Source organism: Mesoplodon densirostris, chromosome 17 (genome assembly GCF_025265405.1).
Source record: "Mesoplodon densirostris isolate mMesDen1 chromosome 17, mMesDen1 primary haplotype, whole genome shotgun sequence".
NCBI lineage: Eukaryota > Metazoa > Chordata > Mammalia > Artiodactyla > Ziphiidae > Mesoplodon > Mesoplodon densirostris.
Genome location: NC_082677.1, coordinates 77,194,274 through 77,215,915, shown reverse-complemented (window position 1 = coordinate 77,215,915; position 21,642 = coordinate 77,194,274). Strand labels below are relative to the sequence as shown.

At 63.9% G+C, this 21,642-nt stretch overlaps 1 protein-coding gene across 2 annotated transcripts in view; it reads right to left on the bottom strand.

Moving 5' to 3' along the window:
* Positions 1–2,606: 2,606 nt before the first annotated feature.
* The window catches only part of MCF2L (MCF.2 cell line derived transforming sequence like), an 87,258-nt gene continuing 68,222 nt past the window's right edge, over positions 2,607–21,642 (bottom strand). Inside the window, exons 11-32 of one of the 2 annotated variants that reach the window (XM_060079620.1) lie at positions 20,547–20,738; positions 19,948–20,139; positions 19,402–19,561; positions 18,635–18,708; positions 18,294–18,367; positions 17,143–17,209; positions 16,440–16,555; positions 15,137–15,206; positions 13,795–13,887; positions 13,600–13,692; positions 12,707–12,832; positions 11,700–11,921; positions 11,494–11,586; positions 10,352–10,430; positions 10,128–10,194; positions 9,187–9,305; positions 8,871–8,963; positions 7,766–7,840; positions 4,344–4,465; positions 2,976–3,088; positions 2,805–2,908; positions 2,607–2,692 (exon numbers count right to left, since the gene is read on the bottom strand). In XM_060079620.1, the coding sequence (XP_059935603.1) occupies positions 2,607–2,692; positions 2,805–2,908; positions 2,976–3,088; positions 4,344–4,465; positions 7,766–7,840; positions 8,871–8,963; positions 9,187–9,305; positions 10,128–10,194; positions 10,352–10,430; positions 11,494–11,586; positions 11,700–11,921; positions 12,707–12,832; positions 13,600–13,692; positions 13,795–13,887; positions 15,137–15,206; positions 16,440–16,555; positions 17,143–17,209; positions 18,294–18,367; positions 18,635–18,708; positions 19,402–19,561; positions 19,948–20,139; positions 20,547–20,738 (2,430 nt within the window). The remainder of the gene's footprint in view (positions 2,693–2,804; positions 2,909–2,975; positions 3,089–4,343; positions 4,466–7,765; positions 7,841–8,870; positions 8,964–9,186; positions 9,306–10,127; positions 10,195–10,351; positions 10,431–11,493; positions 11,587–11,699; positions 11,922–12,706; positions 12,833–13,599; positions 13,693–13,794; positions 13,888–15,136; positions 15,207–16,439; positions 16,556–17,142; positions 17,210–18,293; positions 18,368–18,634; positions 18,709–19,401; positions 19,562–19,947; positions 20,140–20,546; positions 20,739–21,642) is intronic. The other variant, XM_060079621.1, reaches the window with a different exon arrangement.

Below are 21,642 nucleotides of genomic sequence, written 5' to 3'. Positions count from 1 at the left end.
CAGCGCCGGTCACTGGTCACTGACTCAGTGCTCCTCTACAGCTGCCTGACCCAGCACCGCCCCCAGGGGCTCCAGCGACAGGAATCTATCCAGTCCCAGGTCTGGGCAGGTGTCCCAGGGCCACGCTCCCTCCAGATGCTCTGTGGGAGGGTCCTTCTGGCCTCTTCCAGCTCCTGGGGCTCTGGTGGCCCTTGGTACCCCTGCCAGGCTGAGCCAGCCCGCCAGATTCTACCTCGGCCGGCACATGGCTGCTCCCGCCCGGGTGTGTGTGTGTGTGTGTGTGTGTGTGTGCGTGCGTCCAAATTTCCTGCTCCTTATAAGGACACCAGTCATTGGACTAGGGGCCACCATGACCCCATCTTAACCAACTGCACCTGCAGTGACACTATATCCAAGCAGGATCACCTTCTGGGGTCCAGGCGGACAGGGATCCTAGGGGGATGCTCTCAGCCCTGGCTTCCCTTGAATGGAGCTGAGCTGCACCTGTGTTTGGAGCCACGTGAGGGGCATCCTGACCACAGGCCCAGGAGGGACAAGGCTCGGGGGTAAGGAAAAAACTCAGCTCCTTCTAGGGCTTCTCAAAGCATCACCACTGGACCAGGTTTCTACAGACAAATGACCTGCCAGGCACAGGGCATCAGCATGAATTAGGGCAACGGGAAGGACAGAGGCCCTCAGGTCCAGGGTGACGGGGTCCCCGCAGAGGTGGAGGGGACGCTGCAGGCCAGTGGGGACGTGGCTTTGAGGAGCCACTACACCCACTGACACTTGTGCTATTTCTCCCAGGTGGCCGAGCACAGGTACCGAGTTCACCCTATCTTATTCCTGCAGGAGAACCCCTGACAGAGGGGGGAGGGGGAGGGGGCATGGGCGCTGGGGTCGAGGGCTCAGGGATCAGGAGGCCCCACTCGCCCTGGGCCCCTCCGGCCCACACTGGCATCTGGAGGTGGGGGGCGTTCCAGTGAGGGCGAGCCTAACATTACCACCCAGTTTCAGATCCTGTGCCTTTACAGAGGAAGGCCGACAGCAAGAGGTGCTGATGTTTATTCAAACACCAGCCATACAATAAAGAACTCGGATTTTTAAATTTCACTTACATCAGCAGTTAAAAAAAAGTAGAAACAGTGACTGAAACATGAGGTTTTAAAGTGCTTTTATGAGGAAGAGATCACAAAAATGGTGGACAATCCCAGGCTGGGATGGCAGGAATTGTGCCTGAACAATCAATATATTCAGTAAATTATGTGAAGCATCATTTTCCAAATAACTTATACACCAGGAGAAAAGCTGCCGAGCTTGTACGCCGTCCACTACACACTCCAGAGAGGTCTGGCCCTGCACAAGGACGGGGAGCCCATGGGCTGGGCTGCAGAGGCCTGGGGCTCGGGGGGCTGTAAAGCGACACATCACCAGCAGCTTGGAGGCTATAAATACACCCCTCACAGTGGGGACGTATGTACACACATCGACATATATACACACATATAAAAATATCTGCCCCAATCAGACCCAGAAAGCGTTTCCAAGGAACAGAATTTGTTGCTGAAACACAAAACACCGTAAAACAGAAGAGTTTTCTTTCCAGTTCTGCCTCGATTTGAATAAGATAAACTGCTCCTGTGCTCAGGACAGTTCCACACAGGACATGCCAGGCAGGGGAAGGCGGGGGGCCGAGAGCTCAGGTTTTCCCTGGGCTCCTGTGACAGTATCGGTTCAGATGAAAGCTGCGAAAACGGCATCTTTACACAGTCTTTAAAAACAATAAAAAGACCCTAATTCAGTGAAGTGTGTTGAAAAATCGAGTCCCCCATTTTTTTTTCTGTAGAAAAGGTTAATATTTTAAATTATAGTTCACATTTTCCTTTGAAAATTAACCTACACAGGTGAAGGAATTTCCTTGGTTTCTAACTGCCTGTGTTTGTAGAAACGCTGCCTGATTCTACCCAGGGACGTCCTTCCACTCACCTGTGACCAGGTGGGCTGTTTCCACGAAAGCGTGTCCCCCAAATCATTCAGCGCCATGTAAACCCCAGTAACAAAAAAGTTTTATATCAAATACAGTATGAAATTGTCATTTCACGTAAACACAGTGATTCTTGGTAAAGATCAGAGGCCAAAGTATCACCAAAAAGATGGCCGTAGAATTAATCCTTGCTTTAAAAAAAAAAAGTGTAGAAGACAAACTAGCCTCCTGCCCCCGCACCAAGCCGCTGGGTCAGTGAATCGGTCACTTCTTTTGGAAGCAGCTCCACAGAACGCGTGTTCCTGCAGAAAGCACCGGACCAGAAACGTCGGAAACCAAAGGGGAGCGGCTGCGGCCGAGGCCGAAGGGGAGTCCCGGGAGCCCTTCTGTACGGGAGGTCTGTCGCCTGCAGCCCCGTTCGTCCGACGCCCCGAGGAAGCCGCGGTGCCGCGCTCTTCCTGCGCCCTGGGGCGCGCGCGGTCCTGGCGCCGAGGCCGCAGGGCGGACTCTTCCCGAACCTTCGTCTGGGGCCGCGGCGGCGCCGGGGTTCCGTGGGCGGTTCCGTGGGCGCCGGCCCCTCCCCACGCCGCGCCGGCCCGAGCAGAGGCCCGCTCCCAGGGCCGCAGACGGGGTGGCCGCGGCGCTACCCCTGCAGGTCCGCGAGGGCGGCCGCGCAGCTCTCGCTGCAGCTGGACGAGGCGCTCAGCAGGGCGGACCCCGCGCTGGACTCTGCGGACAAGCAGGCGAGCGGCTGCCGCGCGTCCTGGCCCCGCCCCTGGCCCCCGGCCCCGCCCCCGGCCCCGCCTTCGCCGCGGTGCCTGGGCTGCTCAGCGGCCCGTACCTGGGCTGCTCAGGCACCCGGGGGCGCCGCGTTGGCCGAGGAGCGAGGACAGGTTGCGGGCTGGCAGCCAGCCCTCGCCGCCGGAGCTCAGGTTCCGCACGAACCTGCAAGGGGCGCGGTCAGGGTGCGGCAGCGCGCGCGGGCTCCGCGGGGGCGCGCGGGTGGTCTTACCAGAGGCCCTCGTCGCCCTCCTGCACCAGCTCCACCTCGTCCCCGCTCCTCAGGACCAGCGCGTCGGGGCCCCCCTTCTCGTCCAGCCCCGTGACGGTGTACCTCCCGGGGACCTGGGGAGGGGACGGCAGGGTGCATGGCACACATGGCACGCATCTGCTGGTGCCCAGCGTCCCGCGTCCCGGGAAGGACGAGAGCCTTGCCATTCGCAGAGCTTCCGGTGGGGCTATGGCCTTACACTGCGAAGGTCTCCTCGTCCAGGGAGACGCTAGGTCTCACGTGGTGACCACTAAACCTGACCAGCCTGTGCAGTGCCCTTGGCTGCGCCCCAGTGCTCCCACCACACCCAGCTCCTGCGGTCCCAGGGCCTTTGCACCTGCTGTCGCCTCTTCCTGGGTCACGCCTCTGCCCTCACCGCACATGCTCTGCCTTTTACTAGTCTTTCACCCCAGGAGAGGGGGGATTCTTGTCCACCTTGTCCCGTTTGCCTTCAGTGCCTGACACAGCAGGTGCTCAGCACCTGTGCAAGGAGCTGCTGCGCGACGCGGACTCTGAGAAGGGGAGGCCATTCTGCTGGACTGTGGGGCTCCGGCCTCACGAGCAGCGAGACACATGACTGGGAGCCCCTGAACTGTGCAGGGGTCACGTGCCACCAGGCTTGGGAGCAGGGAAAGCCAGGCCAGTGTCCGTTATCCTCACGGGAGCAGCTGCACCCTCCCTGGACACCCTGAGCAGCACCTCACACCCTCCTGCTGCACCAAGAACGGAATGCAAACCCAGCAGGCCTGCCCACCTCCCTGCCCGCCAGCCTAGGCTCCCCCGCTGGTCCCCCAACGCCCTGGCTGGCTCTTCTCACCCTCAGGCCTCCTCGGGAAAGGCTGCCCTGGCCACCCGAGACTCTCCCTGCGCTCTCCTCCATTTACCTGTGTCTACCCCTCCAGCTCTGGGGTGCTTCGCTCGCTGCGATAAACCAGGTGTGGACCAGGGCAGCACTGAGCGGGCAGCAAATAACTGTTGCTACCGTCCTGACTCTGATGACTTAGTATGTAAATAGTTTCCTCTGCTGCTCATGCTAAAACAGGACTTGGTTTAGAAAGCAAATCCGTACCTCAGACAGTGCGATTCTCTGAAACAGATGGCGGTACACGTGCAGCTTTAAGAAAGCTCCTCTGAGGGGCAGGTCAGAGGTGTGCACTGTCCGCTGTGAGGTGGTCTGGTGAGAACTAAGGAGGGCGGGCACACAGCCATGGGGCCCTGGCACCTGAAGGTCCCTCCCTAAGCCCTAGGAGGCACAGCCCCGAGCTGCACTGCTGGCGCCCTGCCCCCTGGGACCAGCAGTGCAGCGGACAAGGCGGGAGCCAAGGTTACCAGCTTCCTGAGGCCCACTCTGCCTTCCTCCTCTGCGTCCGAGGAGTTGACCGGCTCCTCGGCACTGGACCAGCCATCGTTGTCCTCAGGAGCCTCTGACGGGTGAGACGTTTTGGTCCAACCTAGAGAGAACCAGGCCCCGGTGAGGACCCCCTCAAGGTCGAGGGCGGCCTATGGACGTCCCCGCCACCCACATGTGTCGGCCGGGGGAGCCTGCCCTTCCCAGCGGCGCGGAAATGCGGGCCGGACACTCGCAGGTTTCCGCTTCAACCGTGCAAGCTGCCCCCTGCCCAGGGGGCCTGGGCCACAGCATCTGCTTCCACGGCCGGAAACGAACCCCAGCCTCCACCGGACAGCTGGTGACACACGCCCGTCCGTGTCGAGGCGAACGACGAGGGAAAGGCGTTTTTAATCAACACCTGCAACGCTCAACACCCATTGGCGGGCTGGGAGGACAGCTCCTCACGAAGCTGGGTGCTGGGCGCGCCCAGGCCAGGGAGGGGGCCGCCCTGTGCGGGTCACGGGCGGGGAATAAGCTTCCTCCGGGTTTTATAAACTACGTAAACATTCCTTCTACTGCCCTGTGTCCCCACAGAGTAGCCGCTGCATTTCCCATTGAGGGAGAGTGCAAGTGCGTTGTGAGAAATACAAGTGCCACGAACGAAGCGAGAGGCCGAAGCCACACGCCTGTGGTTCTGGACCCCAGCCGCTGCTCCGTGTTAAGTGGCGTTTCGACAAGAAGGGAGCGGATCCAGAACCAGTTCCCAGTTCCATCTGGTGTGGCCCGAAGCACACCTTCTCCTGGGAGAGAGGGAGTGAGGGAACCACGTGGACCAGGGCGGAATGCATGCCCGCATGTCCCCCCGCTGCCTGCAGTCAGGGTGCAGACAGAGGAACAGCTGTCCCCAGGCCGACACTCTGAAGGTGGCAGTGACAAGCTTGTGTTAAGTGGTGTCAGGGAGCTGCCTCTGTCTTCACAGAAAAGGGAGCTGGGACCCAGAGATGGCCCCCTAGCCCGCAGAGCACTGAGCCCCTGCTCCAGGCCAGGCCCGGTGCCCAGAGACTCTCTGGCCCTGCCTCTCCAGCCGGGCAGGGGTGGCGAGCACGACCCTCGGCCCCCGGCGGCTGGCGTCCATGCAGGAAGCGGGAAGCGGGGACCGTGGGTTGCCAGCCACTAACCACGCTCGCCGCCTGCTTCAGCACGTCCGTAGCCGCCCAGGGCGGGAAGCTCAGATGGACGCCGCGTGGGGGGGTCACCAGGGACCCCGGCGCCGGGCAGCTGGCCACAAATGTCCACCCCTCCAGCCCAGCACCGATAGACACAGGGCTCCCAGCCAAATGGAAGCATGTGTCCAAAGGGGGACAGCGAGGGCGGAAAGACGACGCTGCTCCCTGGGCAGAGGGGCAGCCCCTGGAGACGGAGGCATGTAAACCCTCACTTGAGAGCTGTGTGGATGGACGGCTCTGCCCTTTGGTCACACCCGGCCGCCCGGGGCCTCTGAGGAACCCTCTATTAACAAGTGGGATGGTCCCTGTGTCAACACAGTGACACGGGAATAAGCATGAAATGCTGAGCCCTGCGGCCCACCCTTAATCCATGTAGGATGCTGGGGGCTTTGAGGAGGACATCAGGCCAAGGCAATCGTGAGTACGGTCACCTCTCGTTCCAGTAAAAGAGTCGCTGACACTGATACTGAAAAAACAAGGGGATGAGGCAACTCCAGGAAGCAAGCACTTGGCATTTTCAAGAGTGCCAGCCAGGACGGGCTGCAGCTCACTGTCACCTGCTGTGGACTGAAGTGATTCCATGGATGCGGGAAGGGGGGGAAGGAGGGGGAAGGAGGGGGAAGGAGGGGGAAGGAGGGGAGAGGGGGAAGGAGTAGAGGGGGAAGGGAGGAGGGGAGGAGGAGGGGAGGGGGAGGAGGAGGGGAGGGGGAGGAGGAGGGGAGGGGGAGGGGGAGGAGGGGAGGGGGAGGGGGAGGAGGGGAGGGGGAGGAGGGGAGGGGGAGGGGGAGGAGGAGGGGAGGGGGAAGGGGAGGAGGGGAGGGGAGGGGGGAGGGGAGAGGAGGAGGGGAGGGGAGGGGGAGGGGGAGGGGCGGGGAGAGGGGGAGGGGGAGGGGAGGAGGAGGGGAGGGGGAGGGGAGGGGAGAGGAGGAGGGGGAGGGGGAGGGGAGAGGGGGAGGGGAGAGGGGGAGAGGAGGGGGAGAGGGGGAGGGAAGGGGAGGGGAGGGGGAGGAGGAGGGGGAGGGGAGGGGGAGGGGGGAGGAGGAGGGGAGGGGGAGGGGAGGGGGGAGGGGAGAGGAGGGGAGAGGGGGAGGGGGAGGGGAGGGGAGGGGGAGAGGGGGAGGGAAGGGGAGGGGAGGGGGAGGAGGAGGGGGAGGGGAGGGGGAGGGGAGGGGGAGGGGAGGGGGCTGGCAGCTGGGCCCGGACTCAAGGCTCTAACACTCATCTACCGGGACATGAGGTCACCTCACCTGTCTCACAGGTGAGCAGGGGAGCTCGCAGAGGTGACACACTGGCTCCAAGCGAGTAGACACAGCGTCGGAGCCCAGTGCAGCGCTTCCCACACAAGGAGTCAACAAAGCAGGGAGATGCCTCGGGCACCTCTGGGCCTTAAGCAGGAACACAAATGGCCAAGACCAGCCCCTCCCCGAGACTGTGGTGGGGAGGTGATTCTACTCCCAAGTGCCTGGGGCTCCGTCTGCAGGGCTGGGTGCAGGCTGGGGTAGGGGTGGGTCTCTGAGCTCTCCTGCCCAGGGAAGCGAGAGGGCGCAGCCTGGGTCCCTGCAGCGCGGACTGTGGGCTGAGGCCCGAGGGGGGTCTGCATCCGGATCTGGCTCGGCCGCACCATCACATGGTCTGGGAAACGCGGGATAGCTCACAGAGTGGAATCCTGTCTGCGAGCCTTAGGCCCTCAACCTGGGCCGGGCGGAGGTGGGGGGCTTTGGGTTTCCCTGGGGGGGCTCTGCCCTCAGAATATGAGGGCAAGAGAGATGAAGGCCCGAGTTCCAATACGGAACCTCACCCCATCTGTCTGTGCGGTCGGGCGGGACGTGCCGGCTGCCGTCCCCAGAAGCATGGGGACAAGTGGTGAGGAAGGATGGGCCTGGGACGCGGAGCCCCGCAGCCACTGAGTAAGAGAGCCCAGCCCAGCCCAGGCACCAGCCAGGTGTCAGCAGCTGCTACCTGGTGGCCAGTGGGCAGCTCTGCGCATTCTGGGCACACCTGGCCTGAGGCCTTGGACCGAGAAGCGTGACGTCACCACGGTACCTGTCGCCGGAGCATCAGGCTTTGAACAAAACAGTGACTGTGCTCCTGGCTGGGAGGGACCTACTTCACTGGGCAGCTCAGGTGGCGAGACAGGGTCCCTAACCGGATGGGGAAATGGCGCCAGGCTAGTCCAGAAGGCTGAGCCACTCTACCTCGTAAACCAAAAGGCGTTGGGTCGCTCTTTACTTGGTGTCGCTTAGCTTTTTTGTCGGGACTGGTAGGAGAGGCTGCAAAAGGAGGAAGAGCAGAGACAGAACGGGAGAGACGGAGTGAGGAGCGCGAGCTGAGCACCGAGGGGGCAGGAGACACACCGAGCTCATGCTGGGGTGAGACACACACGTTGGCGACAGGCTGCTTTCCGTGACTCAAAAGCAGCTTCTTGGGAACACAGCTCAGCTGGCGGAGGGATCCAGAGGTCAAGGGGGAGGCCCAGGAGAGCAGGAGGATGAGACGGGCGGGTGATGGCCCTGCGTCGGCATCATAGTTTTAGGTAAGCGGCCCCTTGGTTTGTTTTCTGAGCTCCACGTAAAGCATGCCCAGTACGCATGCTCGCCAAACCCAGCAAGGTATAAGGACCAGGATTTGTCCGTCTTTTTGTTTGTTTGTTTGAGGTCAACTTAAAAGTATTTTATAAATTGGGAAAAATAGAAAAAAACCCTCCAATTTTTTGGACCAATGAAAAGACCTCTAGACAAGACGGGCTTTCGGTATCGGGCAGGCAGTCCTCTAACGACCCGCCTGGAAACTCAGGGCTGGCCTCATGTGCTGTCTGGGTGTATTTCCCCCATATATTCACTGCCCAGGAGCCCAGGCAAGCTTTTAGAGATCTCCATCGGGTGCTCTGAACCCGCCCGTGCACTAGAAATGCCCAGAGGGAAGTGGATGCCTCGCACTCTGGCAGGGGGAGCAATGCCCTCGGGGACCCCACGGGAGAAGGCGGGAAACGGAGGAGCTGGACCAGAAAAGCAAAGGACGGTCCCAGCTCCTGGCAGGCGGGCCTCTGTCAGAAGAGCTCACCTCCACCTCTGCAAAGAAAAGGCCCTGAAAACAGAGCCCTGGCTGCACGAATGACAGACCCGCCAGCATCAGGGAAAGAGAGCGACTCAGTGGCAGACGCGTGCCTGGTGACCCACGCAAGAGGCAGATGCCCCTCCCGGGACCGTCCACACGGATGAGCACGGCACGGATGGATGACAGACAGCCATGGGCGCGACCCGCCCAGAAGCCCGCCGGCCGGCCGGGGCCGGGCGCCTTTACCTTTCTGACCCTTGAGGGCAGCAAAGCTCTGCAGGGTGAAGCGCTTTCTGGAAAGCGCAGAGCTTTCTGAGGTAGAGCTAGTGACCGCGTCATCTGCGGGGAAGAGAGGGCAGTGCAGAGGGCGCCGGGCGGCCCCGGGGGGCAGGCGGTCACGCCAGGGCCCCCTGCCCAGGCCCCTGTGCTCTGTGCGGGCGGCCGGGCCCCGCGCTCTCCGTGTAGCTTCCCTGTGCCCACCGGGGGCTGTGAGGCCCTGACACGCCCACCGTGGACCCCCGATGCAGCTCCCGGCACTTCTGGGCTTGGCCCCAACACTCACCTCTGCCCTTCTCGGGGGGCCTCGGCAGTGGCGCGGGGCCCACGTATCCCTCCAGGTTCAGCGGGTCCGTTTTTCTTTCTTCCAACTTTCTGACGTTTTTTGTGTTCCCTTTAGAGGGACTAACGACATCAGACACATGGAAAAAGAGAGAGAAAGTTGTTGCCTGGTTAGCGTTCAAAGGCCTGCTGGGAGGAGGGTGGAGGCCTCCCTGAGCTTCTACCCAGGGCTTCGGGCTGCAGGGCCACGGCCATGGCCACTCATGTCCAGACTCCGGGCGGAGCCGAGTGAGAACAAAACCTACCTCCCTGACTATTAAGTAGGAGGCGGTTTTGTTGTTGTTTTCTTTCCCCTGGGGGGGTCCTTTCTCCTTTAAAGCTATTGTTCTGTGGTTTATTTATTTAGACCATAAATCATTATTAAAGCATCATTATTATTTCAACCATGATTAGACGTGGCTTACATAAGAAACAGTAAACAAGTAAGTGAATGAATAAAATAACAAAGGAAAAATAAGGGCAGAAAAGGTACGATGAGGCCAGTGTGAAACGTGACCCTGCGTCTGTCTGCGAGCCATGGGCCTCGGGCTCAGCTCTGAGCCTCCCGCGCCCCGGGGTCCCTGTCCACCTGGGGCGCTACCATCACTGAAATGCTGGCGCTGGACTGCTCTCTGGAACAGCCGCCCACCGCGCACTGATCGTGATGGGAAATACGGCCCGGATGGAAAACGGTCAGAGATGCTGTGGACGGGCCTTTGGCTGGGGCTGGGGCTAGAGGCACAGGCCTTGACGCTGACCTGCTGGGACTGACCCAGCAGCACGTGACGCCAGGGATGCTCTCCAGTGCGACCCCAGTGACCAGGAGACTCGGTGACAGGGCTGCGGAGACCCAGCGGCACGGGCTGGCTCCCACTGGTGACCCCCCGATGCGTGGCTGGGCCTCACCTGGTGCCGGTGGGCGCGGGCAGGGGCAGGCTGTGGGACTGCTCCAGGGCTCGGTGCTGGCTGGCCTCTGCGGGGACAAGAGCCCAGCGTGGCTCAGGAACGCGAATCCAGCACCTTCCCCTCCAGGTGCCACACGCGGTGCCTCAGATGGCTAAGGATCCCGAGGATGCTTTGCGGGAGCGTAAACGGGCCCCCGGGGGACAGCCCAGAAGATGTACCCTCACCTCTGCACGCCTGCAGCTGGCCCGTCAGCACCTTCCGGATCTCGCTCACCCAGGCGGCCTTGATTTCAGGAGTCGGTGCCTGTGCCCCCAGAGGAGACCGGAAGGTGAGCGCGCGCCCGAGGGACGCGTGTCAGTGTCTCACTCCGCAGGCGCCCGGGACCCTCAGAATCGGGGCTGACGGCACCACGCTCGGGACGCGGGATGGCATCCCCTCGGGCGAGGGTGCGATGGGCAGGCCCCGCGGGCGCCGGTGCACGGACCCCAGGCCAGCACCCTGCACGGTCTCTGACTCTGACTCAGTGGGAGCCCCTGCAACGTGGCCTGCCCCGAGAGTGTGTTTCTCTGGGAAGCGGCCCTGACGTCTCCTAGCTGACAAGGACGACGGGGGTCTGACATCCCGCAAGTGGGCCAGAAGCTGGACCAGCGCGGCCGGGCTGCTGCCCAACCTCCACTCCGCCTGGGGCCCGAGGGCAGTACAGGCGGGCAGCTGGGCCCTGAGGACCCTGGGCTTGTGCAAAGCCGGGGCGCCAGCCGAGCCCCTGGCCGTTCCTGCTGTAGCTCCGTGGGGCCCTCGGCTGGCCGCGCTGGGCTGGGTGTTGTGAGCTGTGAAGAGTGCAGGTCACCGGGGCCTCCACGCTGCGGTGGTGCGGCACCCCCCAGGGCCCCCAGGCCCAGACCACCAAGGGCGTCAGAAAGGTCAAGGGCAACCGGCGAGGCACCTCCCAGCGCCGGATCGCTGTCTTGGGCTGGGGTCTCTCCCGGGCTCATGGGCGAACTTACACTCCACCACCCCCCGCCATCACCGGCGAGTGAGGACGACATGCTCCCCGCAGGTGCCCGGTCGTGCGCGGCAGCGTGGACGCCTGGCCCAGGTGGGCCGGGCCCTCGCGCCGTCCCGGGACCAGGAGTCCACTTCCTGGCAGGGCACCTGGAGCCCCCCTGCCCCGCAGCGTCCCTGTACCTTGTCCCGGGCTCGGCTTAGTTACTGACGGCCCAGGGCAGCCCCACACGAATGACGGGGCCCTGGCCTCCGGGGAATAGAGCTTTCCGAAGAGTCTAGACAGCAGCTCTCAGAAGACGCTCACGGCGGTCCTTACGGAGCTGGGCAGGCCCTGAGCCTCGCCCGAGCGCGAGGGGCCTACCTGCACGATGTACACCTCCTCTCTGGCGTTGTACCAGATCTCGAATTTCCTCGCATCCCCTTTCACGTTCTCCGTTATACCAACGGCTGTCATCTGTGAGGGCAGGGCGGGAGGTGGGCGTCCGGGCCAGGGCACCCCCCGCTCCCGAAGGCGGGCGGCGCAGCCCAGCGGGGGCCCCAGGGTCTCCTCGGGGCGGCCTCACTCACGTTCAGCGACTGCTTGAAGCTGTAGGACGGGGCCTTCTCGTAGCCCTCGCCGTTCTCCTCCCGCTTCTTACAGAAGAGCACGGCCTTCTCGTGCAGGAACAGGTGGCGCTGCATGGGCTTGAACCTGGCCAGGTCCTTCACCTTGGCATGGCCCTTCTTGTGGTCCGTCCAGACGCTGAAGGAGCCCTGCATCAGCAGCTTCCCCAAATCGCTCAGGTTCCCCTGAAGGCGGCGGCATGGGGTGCAGTTAGCGCCCAGAGCGGGTGCGGCCGAGGAGCCCGTCTGGGAGGCCGGGGTGCACCCCACAGGGTCCAACGGCCCGACCCCCAGGAGAGGCAAGTCTGCGGTGTGTTGGAAAGGTCGGGGGTCGCAGGGGATGAACGGGGGAGCTCAGGGGTGTCTAGGGCAGTGGGCTGCTCTGTGTGACGCTACCGTGCAGGACACAGGTCATCGGTTTGTCCAAACCCCCAGAGTGACCCTGCCGTGGGCCGTGGACTGTGGGTGACATGCCAGTGGAGGCCGTCGGCTGTGACAAACGCCCGACGCCACGGGGCGGCCGGACGGGGGTGTCTGGGTGGGAACCCCCTTTGCGTCCCCCTCAGTTTTGCTGTGAACCCGCTACTGCTCCAGAAAGAAAGTCTATTAATAAAAAACAGAGGCGAGTGCTGAGCGGGTTTACGGAGAGGACAGGAACCGTGCGTGCGCGGCCTGGCGACGGTGCCGATGGGCAGGAGGCGGGGTCTCAGGTCCCGCCCACACACCGCGTCACCGTCACCGAGAACAAGACGGGTTCAGGGAAAGACCGGGAGGGAAGTGTTTTCGGGGTGAAGCGCCCTGGCTTCCGCACAGGCTGGTGAGCTGCGTGCAGGGCGGCCGCGGCCCAGCCAGAACCAGTTTGACGGCGTTCTGGGTGGTGCGCGTGTAGGGCCCACGCTGGCAAGGGGACGACCTAAGGCCCCGCCCCCGGCTCGCGGGCTCCCCCTGCAGGACAGGGTCGGGGGCCTCACCTCATAGCCCGTGATGGCAATCAGGTGCATGGAGTCGTTCACCGCCTTGAGGATGCCCAGGATGGAGCTCAGGGCCTCCTGCAGGTCCTCCGCCCCCTCACAGCTCCTGCTGTATTTCAGCATTTCCTGGGGGAGGTTCCACGCCCGTCTGGACACTGAGCCCCGCCACTCCGCCGAGAGCGGCTGGGATGCCCGTGCTCTGACCCACAGGTGCAGGCCCTGGGCAGCCCCGGGCACCGACCTTCGGGACACGTGTGTGGCTCCCTGTGCAGTCGTCGCCGGTGGGGACAACACCCCACACGCACTCAGACACTCACGCCCTCCCCCCGTCGGGGGGCCTGCCCGAGCCACTGGCCCCGGAACGCCTCAGGAAGCCACCTTCCCGGCCACTGCGGGCCTACACCCCAGCCCTCGCAGCTGCAGAGCGGGCTTGTCCCTGAGCTGGGCAAGGGCGGGCCCCTCACAGCGCCTGGCCTGGGAGAGCCCCCAGCCCCGCCCCCGCGGCAGCTCCCGTCTCCCCGCCTCTAAGCCGTTACTCCTGTCCAGCTCTGACCCCCGAACGAACATCTGTTACAGCTCTTCACACCCATTCTCAGGCCTCAGGGATCTGCTCTGCTGGGCCTCCAAGACAGCAGGACACAGGCAGCCTCGCATGTGCCCTGTGGGGCAGGGTCTGCCCGCCTGTTGCCCTCTGTGTCCCTGACCTCCGGCAATGGGCAGCGCACAACAGGCTCTCCACAAAGGCGTGTGAAGAGCCAGGGCCTCGCAGAGTCAGGAGGAAGGTGCCCAGAGACCACGGGGTTCAGGGACGGGCCGGGGCGGCCGCCACTAAATAGTGTGCGGGTTGGGGGGGCAGGCGGGGAGGGGGCTCCGGGGGACGCCCGGCCTCTCACCTTGAGCAGCAGCTGGTACTTGGTGATCCTCTGGACTGGCTTCAGCAGGTAGGAGTCGAGGCTCAGCTTGTGGTCCAGCTTCTTCTGGCATTCCTGCAAGCACCAGAGCCTCTGCTTTAGACGGCTGCCACTCTTCCTTGTTTGAGAGTCAACCAGCAAAGGAACGTCCCCGCTCAAGAGAGCCAGGAGACACACCTGGAAGAACGGGCAGTCGGAGCACTGTCTCCACAGGCTCTCGGAGCGCGGCTTGTTCTGGCAGTACTTCTCGTAGACCTGGAACTGCTCCATCTGCAGCGGGACAGGGGCCGAGTCGCAGGGCACCTCTGCGCTCACGGGGACCTCAGCACCCGGAGGCGGGCTGACCCCGCCGCTGAGTCATGCCCCTCTGCGCAAGGACGCACGGCACCTCCGGGACCAGCCTGACCTTCCCCCGAATCCGGGTCACCCCTCCATCTCAGACGCCACGGCTGTCATCGGTGGGCAGCCAGGTAACAGCCCCCCAGAAGTTCAGTTCTCAGGGCTGCCCTAGTCCGGGCCCTTCTTTTATAAAAGATTAGGTCCATACGGCTGGCTTTAGCCTCAGAGATAACAGACGAAAAGAAACGCAGGACCAGCACTGACTCTGTAAAGAAAGACTCGCCAGGGCTCAGCTACACATGGTGCTCACGCTTGTGTGCATCAGCACGGCCAGCGGGCTGGATAACACAGTGGCTGCCGCCTCCACCCGAGTTCTGGGTTCCGCAGGTCAGGGGCGGCCTGAGAACCTGCACGGCTCACGGGTCCCCAGGAAGTGCTGATGCTGCCGACAACCCCCGAGCCACGGCGCGATGCTCCCCCACCCCCGATTCTCAGAGAGCACAGGGAAGCGCTCCCCAGGGCCAGGCCGAGCGGGGCACAAACGTGGCCCCTTCTTTCCTCCCTCTGCCCCTCGATGCCAATTCCTGACAAGGAGCCTCGGCCTCTGGCTTATGTTGTGAAGGCGACCTTTTCACTACTGGGAGGAAGGAAGTGCGTCCCCTGCTGCTGAGTCAGCAGCTCACCGGGATCCATACAGCAGGGTCGGGGGAAACAGCATCCCGCGTCCCCTCCCGCTCCCAGAGCCTCGCCACAAACCCCCACGCTAGCGATCGTCCCACCGGAAGGAGAGCGCGTCTACAACTTCAGAGCACGAGTGACCGTCCAGGGTCAGCTGGTGAGCGAGGGAGTCCTGATCGGCAAGACCAGCACGAAACTGACCCCAGCAAGAAGGAGCGTCAGCTACTTCTACACCTGCGATCCAAACTCAGACGCTGCATAATTTTGGCATCTCTCAAAGTTGATGTTTTATAGTCTCTCTTTTTTTAGACTAGTACTTGGCTTAGACAAAATTGTATTCTCCTGGCCCTACCGAAAAGCATCTCAGCCAAACTGGAAACATTTGTACTTGTGATTTCGGTTGGCTAGATGGGGACTGTGACAGAATTTAAAGCCATTATGACCGCAAGGAGTAACTGTAAGAATTAAGGCGTGGCGAAGCATGCATTTGAGAAACACATACCCTTTCTAGAAAACACCTTCCAACCAGCTCTGGGCAGTCTATGTAGTTCTCCAGCTCCCTCAGGAATATTCTAGACAAAGAAAGTTTGCAACAGGTCACATGAACAACAACCAGCACAAGACGGCGTCCGTCACAAACCATCAGACGTTGTTTTCTGGACGGCACCCGTCCTGACTCTGACGGCACTCGTCCTGACTCTGGACGGCCCCGGAGACTGTGGGAGCAAGGACGCGCCCCCTGATTTCGGGGCCTGAAGCCACGCCTGTCCCTCCTGGGGTCCCGACTGCACCAGACTCTCAGGTTCATGCAGCCGTGGCCCCATGGGGATGCTTTGTTTCTGGTGTTGCGTTCACACAGAAGTTGGGAGATGCTCCATCAGCACAAACATGGAGGAAGGGTCCACGGCAGCAGACGGGAGCATCTCGAGGCCCTCGCGGCCCGTGTGCTCCGTGGGTTTTCCACAGACGTAAGGGATCTTGGCTCCGCCCCCGGGACCCTCCTCCACAAAGCGCTGCCCCTGAGCCTGCGGGCTGAGTTGTCCTCTCGGTTCCTGACTCGCATCTGCCCACTGGGTAAATCCCTCCAGGGCCCCAGCACCGAGGATGGGCCGAGACCCTAGGCCGGGGCCGAGGATGCTGAGGGACCAGGGGGACCAGGCCACCTGCTCACTCTAATCCCCAAGGGAAGGCTCTGGCTGCGGCTCAGGTGCGACCTGCCACCTCCTTTATAAGCGGCAGGTGACAGAGGCTGAGGACAGGGGGCAGAAGCGAGTGGCCGGACAGAAGCCCCCGCGTCTCCTGGAACCCAGCGGAGGGGAGGGCCGGGCAGCACGGGAGGGGCTCGCGCACAGCGGCCTTTCCTCGGGACCACAGGCTCGTGCTGCCCCCCGCGGATCTTTCCCGAGAGTCCCCGAGACTGCTGAGGGTGCGCGGGCCCGGAAGGACCATGCACACTTTCCCCACAGCCACAGAGAGGCCACGGGCGCTCCCACGAGGGGAGGGCGGGCAGGAAGGAGCTTGTGGCGCAGCCGCCCTATCGAGACGGGCTGGGCAAGGGGCCTCGCCAAGGGGTGTGGCTTCGGTGCCACCCAAAATGGCCGAGTGTGCACACCTGGGGGGCCAGCTCCCGCTTCCTCCCTCTGTGGGCGGCCCCTTGTAACTCACCGCCGCCCAGGGAGCTACCCTGGGCACACCCTACCGAACCCGCTGCCCGTCCGCTTATCCCTCTTGAGAGGGAGGGAGGAACCTTCTCGCCCAGCAAAGCATAACCCGAGGCCTGTGGGCGACCCGAGGGAGGGCCTGACCTGTTATGAAAGTGGTAAATTTCTTCCATGTTTCCAAACAGAACATCCTTCTTGTTTTGAAGTCCCGTTGAGATGAGATGTGTCATTAAAGGGTTGTCCATCTCAGCAGCATAGCCCTGAGCAGGGGGGAGTGGTCAGCGGGGGAGCCCGGGCCCATCAGCCCCGCATAAGCCTGGTCTCCACGTGGCCGCCAAGCCGGGAAGTGACACTGTCTCAGGCTTTAGAAATCGAATCCACCTCAAATTCATTCCCTGACCATCTAAGGTGATTCTCCGAACCAGCATCAGAAATACGAGTGAATTAGAAGCAGCACCAGTTAGTTTTTTGGGAGGGTGGTTCCATCCTACCCCATTTTAACCTTTTTAAATTCAGGTACACCTTCCACGAAGAGGACAAATCCTGTGTGTGCGTCTTGATGAGTTACCTCTGTGCCCGCACCCCTGTGACCACTGCCCACGCCCCATGATAGAACAGTCCTGCACCCAGAAGCCCTTCTGCTGCCCCCAGGCAACAGCCCCACACCCAGGGAGGGTCAGGCACGGCTGCCCTCTCTTGCCACAAACACGGCCCAGTGCAAGTGCACCTGCAGCCAGCGCCCCTGTCCCGTGGACGGACAGGTGAGTGGCTTCTAGCCCTGGGCTGTCTCGGCAGAGCTGTGTCGTGGCCACGAGACCACACAGCGTGGCGGCGCCGGCGCCCTCACCTCCAGAATGCACAGCAGCTCCTCCACGTAGACCCGCTCTGTGTCCAGAAGCTCGTTCATCACGTGCCTGTGGATGGGTGCCGGCTTTCATGCAGGAGCAGCTTCCCAACCGTCTCCCGAGGAGCCCCGGCTCCAAGTGCCCCACAGGTGCCCTGCCCCTCCCCTCACCAGGAGAAGCCCCTCCCAGAGGCCCCGCCAGCCACCCGCATGCAGGGGTTCTGCAGCGACCCTCTGGGGATCATCTATGTGCCGTCAGGTTAGGGGCTCCCAGGAGGGCCTGGCTTGCAAACCGGCCGGTCAGACCTCGCCTTACGGACCAGGATCACCTTCTAACTGCCTATGACCCAGCTTCCTGTTTTCATACACAGAAAACGGAGCCAAGGGTGGGGATCGTGGAGCAGCCAGCAGCCAGCACATCAGCGGGCCCCTGTGCCGTTCAAAGTGCCCGTGCTCCGCACAGGTGGTACGGGTCGCGGGAGAGGAAGGCTCGGGTTCCCCCTCCACCGCGGGCGGGAGGGCAGCGTGAGCTTGGCAGGGAGGATGTCCCCGTGGGAGGCTGGGCAGTGTGGGGTCTGAGCAGGGTTTCAGAGTGGGCGCAGGAGGGTGCCACGTGCAGGCTGCCTTCGTGGAGTTACGGGCGATCCAGCTCGGCTGGCAGGCAGGGGCCCTGTGGGAGAGCGACCGCCAGCCTGGGAAGCACGTGGGCAGTGCCTTCCTGTCCAGTCCAGAGTTCGGAGCCCAGCAGTGCGTCCATGCAGGGACAGACACTGTCTCAGCATCTGGGTGGCGCTGGAGCATGCGGGGTGCCCAGGGCGGGTATGGGGCGAGCAGAGCCTCCACAGGGTTGCGGTGGGGAGAGACAGAGAAAGAGAAGTGGTGCCCGGCACCAACACGCAGAGCAGAGGGTCGGAGAGGCTGGTGGGCGGCAGGAGGGGCCCGTCCCTAGGGGACGGGGTTGGGGGGGGTCTGAGGCTGGCCCTGTGAGAGTGGCCTGGGGCCGCACCCACTAGCCGTGTGCCCTGGGCTCAGCGAGGCACAACACGGGCTGTTCTGGGTCCCACCGCCTCTGGCTCCCTTACGTACAGACCCTCCCCAGGGGCTGAGATCCAGTGGGTCCTCAGACATGCTGGGGGGAAAGGCAGGCCACCCACCTCCGCAGGACGGCCAGGCTCTCCTCGTCCCCGGTGGAGCGGCCGCGGCCCTGCCGGCCCTCACTCGCTTCACTCTGGGGAGAAAGGAGCGGCCCACGTCGCGCTTTCAGAAACCAGAAGGTGCAGCCTGACGCCGGGCTTCCAGACCCAACCTCCTGTCGGTCGGGGGTGGGCCTGAGGCCCCGCAGGCAGGATGGGGAGGGCCCGGAGGGGAGGGATGGGGCGGGGAGCGGAGGACGCCCTCCGGGTGCGCCCGGCCTGTGTACACAGAGGAGCAGCGGGGCGGCCGGCGGGGGGGCCGGGGGCAGTGAGGGGACCGGGCGGCGGGGACGCGCACTCACCCTGGCCCTCCTGTAGGGCCCCCTCCGGAGCACGCTGCCCTCAGAACTGTGGTTCTCGGAACCTCTCCGGATGCCTGGGTTGGAAAGAAGTGGAGAGGAGTGGGACCTCGCACCTTACTGCCCGGAGATGAAAAGCTCATCCCGGACCATTGGTGTGTTTTTGTGTGTTTTTTTAACTTTTGGAGGAAAAGCAGCGAGCAGCCCAGAGCAGGGTGAGGAAAGCACAGTAAGGTACAGAGCAAGGCAACGGGGCTCTGGGCGCGTGGGGCGCCCACCGTCCACCAATTCCCAGAGCGGCCTGGCTCCCCGGTGACGGGGGAGAACTCGGCGCCTGGAGGCCTCCGAATGGGCCCTGCGCGCTGGGCTCAGGGGCGCTCAGCACCGACGGCCGCCACCAGCCACAGCTGTAGAAAGCGGCGGGAGCAGTGCTGGCAGCCGGGGCAGCGTGTCTGCGGACAGGAGGTGACAGGAGGGGCCTCAGGAAAGGCCGCGGGTCCGGCTGTGCCTTCCAGAAGCACTGCACTGGGGGACCCAGGAGGCTTCGGGGCGGAGGGCCGAGCTGCGCGAGGGCAGGACCATCCCGGCTACGGCGCCAAGGAGAGATGGGCGGGATGAGCCCGGGAAAGGCCCCGACGGGCAGGTGGTCCCTGTCCAGCGGCACGGATGCGAGGAAAGGCATGAGCGGCTGAGGGCCGATGACACTTCATGTACGCAGTGGGCTGGACGGAAGGAGGGCCTTCCCCAGGGTGAGGGGCGACTGCGCGTACCCGGGGAGGGGCAGGGCGACTTCGTGGGCGCCTCTGGCCGGGGGGCCACCGGCTGCACGGGCCGCATCTGCTTGGCTGCCAGCTTCTTGAGGCTCGCCTCTCTCCGGTGAAACATCTCCTCCACGCTCTCCTGCTTCCGGAAGACCTTCTGCACGTGCTCCTGCAGGGAAGGGGGTGACGGGCTCACTAGCAGGACACCTCCCGAGAGCTGCCGTGATACACGTGGCCCCCGCTCTGCCCTTGGCAGATGGGGGCACCGAGGGAGGAGGGGGCCTGGGCCTGGAGCCTGGTGGGCGGCCGGCGGGGGCGCTGCGGACAGCTGGCCGGAGTGAGGAGTCCGGTTTCAGCGCACTGTCGTGGGAGTGCCCGGCCACGGCACCGAGCAAGGGCCCTCCCCGCAGGCAGGGACCCCGTGGGGGCGTGGGGGGCCCGGGAGCAACGTCCGGCTGGAAGGGCACCCTCTGCGCTCCGCCTCCCGACCGCCCGGCGTCTCTGGGAGTCATCAGAGTAACGCCTCGCGGAACAGGTGAAAAGCCGTCTCCTCACCAGCAGGTCTCGGGTGAGGATGGGCTCGTAGTCCTGGTAGATTTTACTGAGCTCCTGGATCTTATTTTCCGCACCCGTCTCCAAAAACTTCTCGATTTCCTGGAGGGCCGCCTCGGCGCCGTCCTGGGACTGGCACTTGTCCACCGGCTGCGAGGCCAGCAGGTAGATGCCCTCGTCGCACCACTTCATGGACTGGAGGGAGAGAAGGCACCTTGGAAGCTGTCCTGGCGTCTCACGTGGCCCGCTGACTGCTGTGCTTTGGGACCACCTGCAGGACGTAGCGTCCCTGTCCTGCCCCTACGTCCAGAGGGCTCCCCTGGGGGACGCAGGCCTGAAACCAAGCGAATCACCCAGGACGGGACGCATCCACACTGAGGCCCAAGTGCAGGGAACTGGCTGGACCGTCAGCCTCTGGGTTTCTTCAAGAAACGGCCAGTTGTGGCAGGCAAGTCCTATAAACGGTCCCCTGTGTCAGGACAGGACCTTCTGGGCCACAGGAAAGGGCCATTTTTCACCGGTGCCTGGGGCCCGGACCACGGCAGGAGTGTCCCCGCGGGACAGTGGGGCCCGGGGTGTGTGGGCCGGGCCGGGGGGCGTACCGCCTCGAGGAGGCTGTGCAGGTCCAGCGCCCTGCCCAGCAGCCCTCTCCTCCGGCCGACGGCGGCTGCACACTGGTCACACAGCTGGCGAAGCTCGTGGCACTTGGGGCGGATGGAGTCCACAGCGTAGTGTGTCAGCTCCATGAGCCGCTCGCCTGCCAGGGCCAGGGCGCGGGCCCGATGCCGCACCGCCTGTGGAGCCGCCAGAGACCGGCTCAGCCTGGTTCTTGGGGCAAAGGGGCGCCATTTCCTGCCAGGGGTCGGCAGGGGTGGGCGTGGGGGTCAGTGGGGTGGGACGGGGGTCAGTGAGGGTCGGACGGGGGTCAGTGGAGGGAGGGACGGGGGTCAGTGAGGGTCGGACGGGGGTCAGTGAGGTGGGACGGGGGTCAGCGGGGGTGGGACGGGGGTCAGCGAGGGTGGGACGGGCGTCAGTGAGGGTGGGATGGGGTTCAGTGGGGTGGGACGGGGGTCAGTGAGGTGGGATGGGGTTCAGTGGGGTGGGACGGGGGTCAGCGAGGGTGGGACGGGGGTCAGTGAGGTGGGACGGGGGTCAGCGAGGGTGGGATGGGGGTCAGTGGGGTGGGACGGGGGTCAGCGAGGGTGGGACGGGCGTCAGTGAGGGTGGGATGGGGTTCAGTGGGGTGGGACGGGGGTCAGCGAGGGTGGGACGGGGTTCAGTGGGGTGGGACGGGGGTCAGCGGGGGTGGGACGGGGGTCAGTGAGGTGGGACGGGGGTCAGCGGGGGTGGGACGGGGGTCAGCGAGGGTGGGACGGGGTTCAGCGGGGGTGGGACAGGGGTCAGCGAGGGTGGGACGGGGGTCAGTGAGGTGGGACGGGGGTCAGTGGGGTGGGACGGGGGTCAGCGGGGGTGGGACGGGGGTCAGTGAGGTGGGACGGGGGTCAGCGGGGGTGGGATGGGGGTCAGCGAGGGTGGGACGGGGTTCAGTGGGGTGGGACAGGGGTCAGCGAGGGTGGGACGGGGGTCAGTGAGGTGGGATGGGGGTCAGTGGGGGTGGGACGGGGGTCAGCGGGGGTGAGTGGGCCAGGCAGCCGCCCCTCCCCCTGCCCGTGGGGCTCAGGGCAGGGAGGGGGGCTT